We start from the raw sequence: 13147 nt of genomic DNA on the forward strand, positions 1-13147 counted from the left end.
CTCCCTGAGCTTCATACAGTTTAGTTTTAAGTGATCAGATAAAGGGACTGCCTGCAGATAGCTGCATGAAAGGGCACATGTAGGAATGGACTCCAGCCATGTTTCCCACTTCAGGCTTCACAGACCACACATCAGGGATGTGAAGTACCGAAGGGACTGAACTAGACCCAACAGAGCATTGTCAGCTTGTGAGAGCCAAGTGCTGTCACTGACCTTTCCGATTGACTTCCAAGAGCCATTTTTGGCATGACCCGGTGACATGTCCCTCTCAGTAAAGCGATGAGGCCTTGCTGAAGGACACAAGGTTCATCTCAGATTGGTTTCTGGACATCTAACCAGAGTGCAGGAATAATGCTACAGGGTCACCTACCCTGATCAGGATTGAAAGAGGCAGCAAAGGGTAAAAATCATGGTATACAGAGAGACCACACAAGGCCTGAGCACCACTCAGCATTCACCCAACGCTCAGCACAAGGTGCACTGTTCTCAGTCACTCTATTCCACCACCATAATGCCAATAATAAGCTGGGCTGTAGTTGATAGGGTTAAGAGTGCAAAGATGTGGGCTGTAAGACCCCAGTCTTTACAATGAGAATGTTGCCCAGAAATTTACCAATGAATTTGCAGTCTTCTAAATCTGTTCACAGGGAGCACGTGTGCAGGATAAGGAGACTAAATGGCTCGGATAAATGATTTGGGCTGGAGAGCCTGCCTGGCTCTGACCCTTGCTATCTCCTTGGTTTCACATCTCTTGCTTTCCAAATAATCTGCTTTTCTCTCTGTTTTTGTTTTGAAGCTCTTCGGATTTGTCTACGCCTGCTATGTCAGCAAAGTGTTTATGGAGGAAGAAGACAGCTGTAAGTGCTTTTGCTATTAGTCACAGAGTGTGAGCGGTAGCATTGCAAAATAATCAGGGATAATGTGTTACATGGGTGTGCACGGCCACTGTGCAGTGCAGCAAGTGTCAAGGCTAATGAGAGGGAAATGCAGCATGAGCCTCTTCTCTCTGGTTTCCAGCTTGAAGGAGGTGCCAGGACCAAGGCTGAGACCTAATCCATCACAGAGGCAAGGCCTGCTTCCTTGCCTGACATCCTTCTCGAGCCCCAAGTCGAGACCTCTCATTTTGAATAATACCCTGTCACAGGGTGTCTGAGAAATAGGAGATGAAGATGAGATGGGTCCAGCCCCCTCTCTGCCTGATCAGCCTCCCTCCAGTCAGTTCAGGTGACAGGAGAAGCAGGAAGCGAGACCCAGAACAATGCAGGGAACAGGGAAGGTCTGCAGTAGGAGCAGGGGGGAAAACCCCATCATTAAGGGCCAAATCCTATTGTACTTTACACACCCAAATGGCAGTTTTCCAAGTGACATTTGTGGCAGTTATGCACTGTTTGCAATTTTGCTGCCCCTGAGTATGAGCTGGATTCGGTCATGGCATCAGTGCTTCCCTGGCATATGAAAAGCCCCTGACATGGCCACCCAGTGAGGAACTCATGAGTTCTGTTTTGGGGGCATGTAAATGCTCAGCCAGGTTTGCGGCCCTGCAGGCTGGACACTGCACACACGCAGATTTGGAAGGTAGCCCTTGCCCCACCAAGCGTACAAATCTGAAGCACCAGGCAGCCAGATGTACAAAATAAAAGTACAGGTCTAGTTAATGACAGTGCAGTTTCTGCTGTGCACAGAAACACTCTTCCTTCCCCTCCAAGCCACAGACCTTTCCCCTCCCCAGCATTCACAGTGGTCCAGATTTCACAAAGACCAGTTGAGAGGGAGACAGCACAGTCCATTGATATGCACGGGGGGTCTCAGAGCCCAAGTGTCTATTCTGGCCTCTATGTCAGGCGGGCTGTGTGATCTTGTGCTGCTCCTATTGTGCTGTGGGCTTTGTGGGATTTAAGTCATGTAGAAGCCTTGTTTGCTGGCCCTTTGCACAGGGAAAACTTCCCCCGTTCTAGCCCCTATCCCCAAGCATCAGTCAGTGCTGTACTTGTTAATTTTAAAAGGAAATACAATGGGAAACTGATGTGACAATCAAGTGCTTGCAAGAATAAGCCCTCTGAGCTAATACTCTGCTCTTTGACTAACTTCCCACACTGGCTCTGCCTCTAATGAAGAGGCTGAATAATACTCAATGGTTATTGCTACACAATAAGATCATTGGCAACATCAACCATGGCATTAGATTCCAATCCAACTCCCATTAGAGTCCAAAGAAGTCTTTCCATTTATTTCAATAAGCTCTTGGATCAGGACCCCATTGAGGGACTGCACAAGCCCAAAGTAGTTTTCTGGATAAGTGTCCCTGTCCTTTAGCTCGCACAACCCCTTCCAACATTCTGTGGCACATTTTCAGGCCCGGAGTTGACAGATGGCTAAATTAAGTGGTGGCCCATCAGTGCAATAGTATGGATGTTTAATTCACTGCCTTTTTAAAGCACAGTGCTATGATGTATGGTGCTGCAAAGTGCCACATAAAATATCAATATAGGATGATAAATAGTGACTGCAGACTTGGAACTTCCAGCATATTTTTGTCTATAGCAGGATCAATGTTTATGCACCTGTTCATTTAAGAGCCTTCCACTATAAATCTGAACTGCTTCCTTTTATGGGGGGAAGTGGCTTTGCTGATGGCTTCTGATCCTGAGTGGAAGCGGGGGACATTTAGATTTCAGGAGTATTTGTTCAGCGGTAGCATCTTCTTTGCATTCTGGGCACTATCATCTCCTAATAAAAATACAGGGAAATATCAGACTGAGAGGTTCCAACTAAACTAAAGCATTCTTCCCCTGTCCAGCATCTGGGTGCCGGGGTTGAACTATGAGCTGACATGATGCTGAAAAGTCCTTTACACTATGCAGCTAAGGGCACTGTTGCATTGGCTAACTCCTAGACACAACCCAGTTGAGTCCCAACACAACAGAAGAGTGGAGACACGCTCTCTGGAAGAACATGGCTAAACAAAAAAAGCCTAGTATCATGGTTGTGCTATCTCCAGCAAGCCACAGCATCAGAGTCCTTTTGGAGGCTGTATGCTTGAACAGCTCAGCTGTAGGTCACCAGGAACCCAACCCCTTAGGGCTTTGTAGATCAGAATCATGTGACAGCCATTAGTCAAATTGCTTAATGCACCTCTGGAAAGTGCTCAGGTATTATAATGGTGAGGATTATGTAAGAGTAGAAAAGAGCTAACACCTTTAACCTCACCCAGAAATCTACACTGCCTTCCCATTCACCCAGGTTTTCTATTCCCCCATACCAGGAACCAAGTGGGCCATTGCATTCATGTCTCAGTGAAGCTTGCAAGGGATGGCACATACTGATACTGTCATGTCTGCACTATGCTTGCCTTGGAGCACTGAAACCAGGTGCCACATTGGCTGGTGCAGCCTTCAAGTGAAGCACAGACAGAGAAACACAAAGCATTTGGGCACACAATTAAACTTAGCATCCAGAAGCCACCAAAGATCCAGTGGCCTTCAAGGATGTGAACCAAATAAAGCCTCCGTGCATGTGATGACAGATCACCAAACCTCATTCTAGTCTACAAAAGTACAGTATTGCATCATGCCAGAACTGTGTTTGCCTGGTACTGATGAAGCCTGTGGGGTTTTTTTATTTGACAGTCTTTGCAGGATTCACATGCACACGTATACACCTTTTCCATACTCTCCACTATGCAAAGAGCTGAAATAGCACAATGAGGTCTTCATCTCAGGGAGTCCACGAGCCATTACTGTCCTACAGAGAATTCCTTAATAACACAGGTCCTCCCAGCCATTAGAGCAGTATGTTGGTAAAATATTTAGCTTAAAAATATGGTTCATTTGGGTTTTATTTTGAGGGATGTGGAGGGTAGAATATTATGAAATTTACCCCTCCTTAAACTTGTCTTTTGCAAAAATTGTTTCCATGAGCTGAAATCTTCCAAGAATTTTTATGCAAAATATCTCCTGCTCCAAGGACAATGGAACAGTCCCTTTTTCTTCTGTGCTCGCATTTGTGAAATAACTGCAGTTATTTGTTATGTGGAATGCAGCATTGGCAAGGATTTCTAGTCAAGCATCAGGGCACCATGGTGCAAAGTAGACAAACTCAGAGCAGAAAGACAGCGCCTGCCCTACAGACCTTGTTTTCTAAGCAAACAGCAGTGTTATTGCTGTTGAGGATTTGTCTGAGCAAAGACCACAGCCTTTGTCCCAGTATTATGTGCCTTAATAGGCGTCTCTGGCTGTTCAATTTGGAGGGATTTCTAATAGCAGCACTTTCCCCCCTAAGGACAGTCTGATGATATGCTCCTTTACCTTAAGGAAAGGGAGGTTTGGATTCATTTTAAGTGGTACCATGGTGGGGGTAGGCATGTACTTTATAAGTTTCACTGGGCAGGACTCCCCCTTTTGACACCCAGTGCTTAAAAATACAACATAGCTAGTGTTTGGCTCAGCACCACTCAGCCCTGGGCATGCTAACTGGGTCATGCCCAGTGCCACTGTAATACCATCTAGATTCCCCTTTTTGTCATCAGACACATGTGGGATCGAGAGAGTGGACAGGGTGTGTTTTCACAGTGGAGCTCACTAAGGCAGTTAGCAGGAAACATGCCCATAGGCACATTCAATCTATGGTCACTTCACAGCTCCCTTTACTGCAGTCTCTGAGCACATTATAATCTTGCATGGGTTTATCCCCCTATGAGGAAAGAAGGAGTACTGGTATTATCCCTAATTTACAGTGGAGGTACACAGAAGCTAAGGACTAAATCCTATCTCACTTCTACCCACCCAAGTGGCACTTAACCATTGAAATGTTTTTGGCACCTAAATGTAGTTTAGATTCTGTCTCCACCCATGTCAGAACAGACTTGCCCTGGTACACGCGCATCTGCTGGGAGTCAACGGAGCAGGGCTCACCAGTGACTTTTTTGCACCTTGCAGAAAAGGAGCCAGAAAAAGAACTAAGCGCTTCCCCTCTTTGAGGGCAAGAGCCATGTCACCAAGGCATCTTTCGTCTGGCTTGCTCTCCTCATTCTGGTCCCCCAGTCTGCCTCCTGGCTTTCCACTGAGCCAGCTTCAAGAGACAGGCTGGAAAGTGCTCTGAGCCATGAGTAGTTCATGCCCTAATGATTAGGGCATTTTGCTGGAAAGGAGACCCATATTTAAGCCACCTCTGGATGAGAGGCCTACAACCTGGCTCTCCTGCTTGCAGAACAAGTAACCTAGCTGCTCAGTTACTGGAATAGAAGGCAAGAGGTACCTCCGTCACGCCCCATCCCCCAGTATTTTTTCCACAGGTGGATTTTCAGGATTTAGGATTTCTGCCCCAGAGCCTACAGGCCAGAGTGCAGCCTTCCAAGCCTGCCCAGAAGGGAAGCACAGTGTGAGCCCAGCTAGGTCAGTGCAGGTAAAATCCAAGCTCTGCATAAGTGCCCAACATTTAAACATGAAGGATCCTCTCAGGTGCATGAAGGTGAAATAAATGACTTGCCCATGTTCTCAAAGAGCATGTAGGGCAGAGCAGGACCTGTATGGAGACTTCCCACAGCCCAGGTACCTCACTAACCACAGACTATCCTTCCTTCCCACCAACTACTCCCAGAACGAGCTCTTGGCCCTGCTTCCCCTGTCTCTGGCATGTCTGCTGGGTGAGCTCAGGAGTACTCATCAAAATGAAATATCGCCTCGACCTGGCAAGGATTAATGTAAAATGACAAACTTGCAAAAGGCAAGTAGCCATGCCATGACAGGGACTTTGTGTGGAAATAACATTATACTGCACAAAAAGATGGACACCTGCAAAATCATGACCACACCTACTACAATTCCAACCCGCTCGATTTAGTTTTGCCTCTAGCTTTGGAAAGGAAATTTAGGCAAAGTTGGGGGCTGATATTCTGATGTGTATTCAACAGTAATCATTGTAAACACCCATGCAAGAGCTCTGAGCACCCTGACAATAGTTAGGTGTTCAGTAGTAGCAATAGCCAACTGATGGCATCAAATACTAATCTGCCAATAAATTAATTGCAGCCAGGCAGCAGCATGGTTTAACTAAAACAACAGTGATTTACTGCAGCCAGCCAATAAGGCAAACAAAGTAGGAAAGCCTCAGAAAGTTGCCCTACCCCAGTCCTGTTCCAAAATCAGGCCAAAGAGGTGGTGTTTGAGAGCACCTGGCTTGACAGTGGTCTGTTTAATGCCTTTTAGCTCCCTTCATTTCCCCATCCAAAACTCCTACTGAAGTAAAAGCTATTTGTTAGTTCCAGTTTCCCCCAGCTTGTAAGGGATTTGTCTTCCGCTTTCAGAACTGAAAAGGTTTTTGGAGGAAAGCTATTTCCCATTTTTGGCCCCCAGTATGTCTGCCTAATAAACAACGTCCTTCCAGCAAGCCTAGGGTGGCCATCATAGAGGACATTCCACTTTTCTGCTACTCTGTCCTCTGTCCTCTATTGATACGAAACCCGACACCTTTCTGTCTTCTATTTTTCTCTTCAAGAGAAAAATAGAGGGCATTAGAGGACATAAAGTCATCCGGTTTCATATCAATAGAGGACAATGGGACTGTCCTCTATGATGGCCACCCTGAGCAAGCCCTGCTGAGGGCACACGGGCTGTTCCAGATCCAGATGGGAGCTCTTCCTCCAAGCCCTGCTGGGACTGGCTTGGCTTATCACTGGGATCATTCATTACCACCTTACTGCATTTGTTTCCTCAAGGCTTTTTGAAGACAGTGTTTTGGGCCTGGGCTTCTTACATCTTAGCCACTTCATTGTCTCCCCCTGGTGAGATACCAATGCCCTTCTTGTGGAAGAAAGCAGAAGCAGTTGGGTGTGCTCAGCACAGCACAGGACAGTTGTCAAGCCAATTATGGCCACCTTAGGACAGCCCAGGTCCCAAAATAGTTGTCCAAACTATATAAGCAAATACAAAGTTATCTGCACTGCCATGTTTAAAAACATCCATTTCCCTCAGATCCCTCCTCATGTTTCCTTTGCTGTGATTATGAAGCAGGGAAGGAGCTCTTCAGACAGAGCAAGAACTGATCTCAGAGTCAAAGCAAAGCCAGAACCACAGCAGTTTGGAACAGGTTCTGCTAAGTCAGGGCTTTCCCTGATCCTCTAGCACTCCACCTTAGCAATAGGTCCAGAAAGATTCAGAAAAGCCCTTACTCTTGCCTGTTTGTCCAAGTCAAGCCTTTGATTCCAGCTTTCTTACTATGGCTGTGTGAAATTTCGCCGGCTGTTTCATTCTAGCACTGTTTTGACCAATTTTGAGGTTGAAACAGCAAAATTGGAATGAAAAAAAGGCCATGGAAATAGCCTCGAAACAAAACGAGGCTGGTTGAAACATTTCAAAAGTCAAAATGTTTCTACCATAGGCTGGGAATGGGAAGTCAGTCCAGCTGGGCTGACTTCCCATCCCTAGTGCAAGATGGGGCAGGAGGCAGCCCAGCTGGGCTGCTTTCCAGTGCCCCATGCTATATCACACCAGGGGTGGAAGGCAGCCCAGTGGTGCAGCTTCCTGGTGCCCCACGCTAGATCGTGCCGGGGCGGGAGGCAGCACAGCAGGGATGCTTCCTTGTCCCCCATGCTAGATCACACTGTTGGGCTGCCTCCAACCCCCAACGCAATCTAACACAAGGCACCAGGAAGCAGCCCTACTGGGCTGCCTCCGCCAGCAAAACTTGAAACAGTGTCAAAACAGCCTTTCTGTTTCCATGGAATGGAACAGAACAGCTGTTTCGACTCTAAATGAAATCCAAGACGAAACACTGTTCCCTTGAACCATCGAAACTCAAGGCGAAATGGAACGGTGCCATTTCACACAGCCCTATTTTTTACCATACTTGCTCTGGTACCGGGGTTCAGGATTATTAACCTCCATGTCCTGAATCACTGAACAGTATAAATTCAAGGTGTTAGCTATAACTCAACAGTGCAGGAAGAACTGGCTCTGCTAGCCTCTAGCTTCTGTTTAACAAAGGGGCATCCAAATATGGCCAGAGAGAGGTGCTTCTGCAAGTGCATGCCTTTTTAATTACAGAGCACTGTACGGAGGAGACTACAGGTCCCAGGATGCAGTTCATTAGCAGACTCTCACACTATGAAGGCAGCTGCAAGCCATACCTGAGACCCCTCCAGACATGAGCTGCTCTTCAGCTCACTGTCCGCTGTAATTCCACCACTAGTGTAAATTGTTCCCCAGCCTTTGTTAGGACAGGGAACAGAACTGTATTTCAGCCGCACATTTTACCTTTCCTTTCCACAAGCATTTCAAACCGTTGTAGTGGAAAATAAAAATCTCCATGTGAAATTGGACACTGCCTGTTGTAATAAGTTGCTTATGTATATTGGGATCTGGCAAGGGGCTTATCTGCCTCCGCTGCCTTTGAACTGTGTTTGCATTCCATACGGTGCACAGCATTCAAACAAACTCATGCATTCAATACACTTTTAATATTAATGCTGCTGTAGCTGAGATTCAAATGCATCTTTTTAATGGAATATCTTATTAGATTTGGAAATGGATGGATGCCATCAAAATTGAGAGCTAGCTGAATATTAAGTTAGAAAGACAAATAGGCTTGGAGGATGGGCCCCTTGACTTCATTCTGATTTCCAGGACACTAATATGATAATCCATGTGGTTCAGTGCTTCTTAAATGATTTATATATTTATTTTAAGAGGGACTGGCCACACCATAGCTCTTGGAGTGTCTCTGAGATGCCACAACACAGGGAAGATAGGAATGAGCCTCATTTGGTTAAATATGGTTTCTGTGGCCAAAATCTGCCAACAGTTTTTGTAGCATTGTTGAGCAGCTGCACATTTCGCACGAGCTTCACACACATCTCAGCTCTTAATTCCTCATGCTGATATTTGTGGGAGGGCTGAGGTGTCAAGCACATAAAGGACTCTGGAGTATAATTCCTCCCCTGTATTTCAGTAGGAAGAATTAAGTGGCAAAGCCAAAAGGAATAACAAAATATGACATATTTTTAACATAGTGTCCCCAGTCCACATGGAGAGAGTCACCAGAGAGAGGCATTTTCAGGGGACAATTAGAAGGATGAAGCAACTCAGGTTCAGAAACATCAGTGGATTTCAGGGGCGTACCTTCTCCCAGTAGATGCTCTAGTATTGCAAAGGCACCACTGGTTTTTGCCATTGTTATTATAAAACACTCATAGGGTCCCATAAACATATATGGTACTTTATGGTTTGTAAATAGAGTCACATTGTCTACCTTCATTTTTAACTCTGGGGCAAGGATGATTTCTAAGCTCTGTACCTGTACAGTCCCTAACACAGTGTCACATTTTGTGACTTGGACCAGGCACGACTGAACTACACACAATAGCTTGCAGTAATAAAAAGAACTGTGGTCCCTGCTGCATTCAGTAAGGCAAGGGGTCTAATGTGTAGAGGAAATGGTGGACATTGAGATTGCTGGTTGTCTTAATAACTTGCTCTGTAAGCGCAGAGGAATCCTTTCCACTCCCCATGTCATTTCTACAATGGGGGCAGCCACAGCAGCTTTTATCACACGGGGCAATGGGGGAATTAGATCATCTTAGATCATGACTATTTGTAAAGGGCTGTGACAGCTCAGGTTGAAAGCAGCTAGAGAAGTGCAAGGTGTCAGTTGCTAGGAAAAGTCTAGTTTAAGTCAAGACCTTAAGTCAAGCTTTTGCGTTCAAAAGCTTCAAATGTTTTGCATTCAAAAGCTGGTCCAATAGAAAACCTTGCCTCTCACCTAAGTGCTGGACCATTACTCTAATGCTAGTTTAGGTTAGTGACATCCTTGTTAGTATAAAACTGAACAAGCACCTTTCCCAGGCTGTTCTCCATGTACAGCACTCGAACTCATCCCTGAACTTGGCCGTGGCATTTTCAGCACAGGAAGCACTCAGGTAGTAAAAATTCAGCTCAGATCCTCTCTCCAGGCTCAGAAGCTTGTAGGGGCTCCTCCCTTCTATCTGCTTAGCCCACCCACTAAAGGCACATCCTCACAAGGGGGAATGCGCAATTTGCGGTGCCTCAAAGGCTTTTGAGGTGCCACAAAACACATATGGCACGTGTGAATAGGTTCTCTGCACTGCATATTTGCAGTGCGGAGCCGAAATTAGATACCAGGAAATCCTGGTATCTAAAAAACACGCACAGAAAAAAAAATGGCACAGTGCATGTAGCAGCAGCATGCACCACCTGAAAGGGGAGCCAGACCAGCCAGAGCCACACTCAGGCTGCCAGCCAGGCTCCGCACACCCGGATCACTGCTGTGCAGCCCTGGGAAGCCCCCAGGATCCCAGGTAAGGCTGCTGGGGCCAGGCCAGGTGCTGGCCCCAGTCTCCCTTTACTCCACCTGGGGCAATTTGCCGTGTGCCAGAGCATGTGTGCAGGGTCATTCCCTGGGGACAACTAGCAGTACCACAAATATGTGCCGCTGCCAGTTGTCCCCAGGGAAACACACATGCGCACTCATGGGGATGTGCCCTAGATCCCTCTTTTCTCAGAAAATCCCCTTCCACTTTGCCTGAAGTGAGCCTCTGTCTTAGTAAGGCAATAAAACCCACTGAATCTTTTTTCAGCAGCTTCAAAGTCTGTCTTCACAGTGTGTGTGGAGGTGTGGGTAGGTATGTGTGTGTTATGTGTTCATGAGAGAAACACTGCTGGCCTCTTCCCAATGCAAAAACAGCAGCTCTTGTAAACATCGGTAGGAATTTTTCAATGCAATTGGACTGCAAAAATCTGCCCTTCCAGTGAGAAATGCCACTATGGGGGAAGAAGACTATCAGTCAGGATCTGTTCTGTGCACCAGAGAGCCCACATCTGCCCCTTTATCTAGATGCATTTTCTCTCTACAGTAAGGCCCACTTCCCATTGCCTCCAAACACTGCCTGCCCTGAGGGACCTTCTGACTTGCACAAGAGGCAAGCTGCCCAGTTTGCATATCCATTTCCCTTCCACTGTGGAGCAGACATGTGCATTGTTTATTCTGGTGGGTGCCCCATGGGGCTCACAGACCAGGTAATGGACTCTAAAACAATAACCAGGCTCCCGGTATAAATGCTGTCTGAAAGTGGATTAATCTGTTGGATGGAAATCACAACCATTGCAGAAAAGAAAACTGATATATTGGTGTCTGTAATTCCCCTAAATTACACACTTTAAATGAGACTTAAGTCACCCATAATTTTCCTTAAATGCTCACTTTGGAGACAATGATAGGGTAATTTTACCCATTTTGTCCAGCATGAAATGCAAGGTCTATTGTGCTGAGTAAAAAAGAGCCAGAGGGATTTTTTCAAGTCAGTCCAGTTCCTTTTCTACATTTATCTTCTTCCTGGGCAATGGCAAAGGCACTCCCACATGCCACTCAGCACCAGCGGGCTCCATGCACAGGCATATTGGGACAGATTCCTCATGTGCCTGGTGTGTCTCTGTTCTGGGGATACTCTGACTCTAGTGGGGTCATTCCAGATTTACCCAGAGATTTGGAGAGAACTAAGTCCAAAGTACTCTACCTGTACATGCAGGACACACATGATGTCCCACAGTCATTTGCCTGGTGGAGTGATCGTGGCAGTTTTGCCTGGACAGAGGAGATTATGGAAGGGAGGCCAGTATTTGCCCTGGACTGATTTTGTTGAATTAGTCCAGTGATTCTCAGTGGGCCACACAATGTTAGCACCATTAGGTGTGCAAACATGGTTCACAAGATACACCCAGAGTTTTCATATAGAAATCCATAGTGTTAAAACCATTCTGACCTGTTGTGACCTGTCTGAGCTCCCTGCAACAGAAGAATCACTCTATTATTTTTCTGTAATCAAAAAAAGAATGAAAACTAAGAGCTGCGATTTTCTGAGAGGTGCCTTAAGTCCATCGCAGAGTGTTTTGAATCTAAAAAGGTTAAGAACCACTGAATTAGTCACTAGCTTTTCCCAGTCACAGTTACACACACCATGGGGCCAGATTTGGTTCCATATATTAAGTATCTAAGTGTACTTAGACACCTAACTGTGATTCCATTCAACTCAGTTCAAGTCCTGAAAATCCATTAATGAATCTGCTTTTGTAACACACCATCCTCTGACCCTTAAAACTGAAACAAAAAAGCAATGAAGAGGAGAAGGATCCACTCACCTTTTCAGCAGCTGTTTTTCAGGGACTTGAGCAGGGTGGAACCGAGTCACACTTAAGTGCCTAAGTCCCCGTACGTGCCTAATAGGGGGAATAGGATCTGGCCCCCGGAGTCACAGACTCAGTCTTACTTACATATTTGCTCACAAACTTAGATTCACAAACGGGCAGCCTGACTAACACTCTCTCGCATTTACACACACTAACTCTCACCCTCAGCCACGCTCTCTCATACACACTCAGAAATAATCTTGTTCACCCACAAACACACATCCATTCACCCTCGGACACTTGGTCACACACAGGCCCTTTCAGCCCCAAACTCACACATACACACTCTGATGCACACACATGAACACCCCCACATTCAGATCAACATTGACACAAACACACACACATGCGGACACACTCTCTTTCACCAGAAGACACACTCACTCATACATTCATCCTCAGACAATCCCTTTCTCTCTCTCACACTCATACACGCACAGCAGATAGTAGGCGGGTTCTGGAGAGCACTGATGGCTGTTCCTGGTCTGAAACTGCCTTTGTAGGATCACCTTAAGCCCGCCACGAAAAGTCCCAACATTGAAGAACTGATCCACTGACTGAGAAAGGGGCATGAGACAGGAGAGGAAGCTGCTGGCTTCTCTTTCTCCAGCTGCATGTCTTCTGGTACTGGCCAGCTGTGCTGCCTCGGCTCCCCGCGGGCAGCCACTCATGTAGTCTCTTTCTTTCCCCAGTTGACTTCATTGGAGGATTCGATTCATACGGCTATCAGGCTCCACAGAAGACATCACACTTACAGCTACAGCCTTTGTACACGTAAGTCTCTCTCCAGGACCCTTCTTACATTCCCTTTTCTCTTTCTTGTAGTGTCTGGGTTGCTTTCTTCATGTTTTTCCTCCCATTTCTTTAACAGATTCACATGATAAACTTGTTTCATTTTATGTGGCCCTTCATAATGTTCTACTTCATAATTTGTGGGACCTACCCGTATACTT

General features: G+C 46.2%; 1 protein-coding gene across 2 annotated transcripts in view; it reads left to right on the forward strand.

Annotated features, from left to right (window-relative positions):
- NKAIN1 (Sodium/potassium transporting ATPase interacting 1) overlaps positions 1–13147 on the forward strand; it is a 261338-nt gene that overhangs the window by 208412 nt on the left and 39779 nt on the right. For both annotated transcript variants that reach the window (XM_019512133.1, XM_019512134.1), the window contains exons 5-6: positions 797–857; positions 12887–12968. In XM_019512133.1, the coding sequence (XP_019367678.1) occupies positions 797–857; positions 12887–12968 (143 nt within the window). The remainder of the gene's footprint in view (positions 1–796; positions 858–12886; positions 12969–13147) is intronic.

The sequence above is a fragment of the Gavialis gangeticus genome, unplaced genomic scaffold (assembly GCF_001723915.1).
Source record: "Gavialis gangeticus isolate Ggan-Ray unplaced genomic scaffold, GavGan_comp1, whole genome shotgun sequence".
Classification (NCBI taxonomy): domain Eukaryota; kingdom Metazoa; phylum Chordata; order Crocodylia; family Gavialidae; genus Gavialis; species Gavialis gangeticus.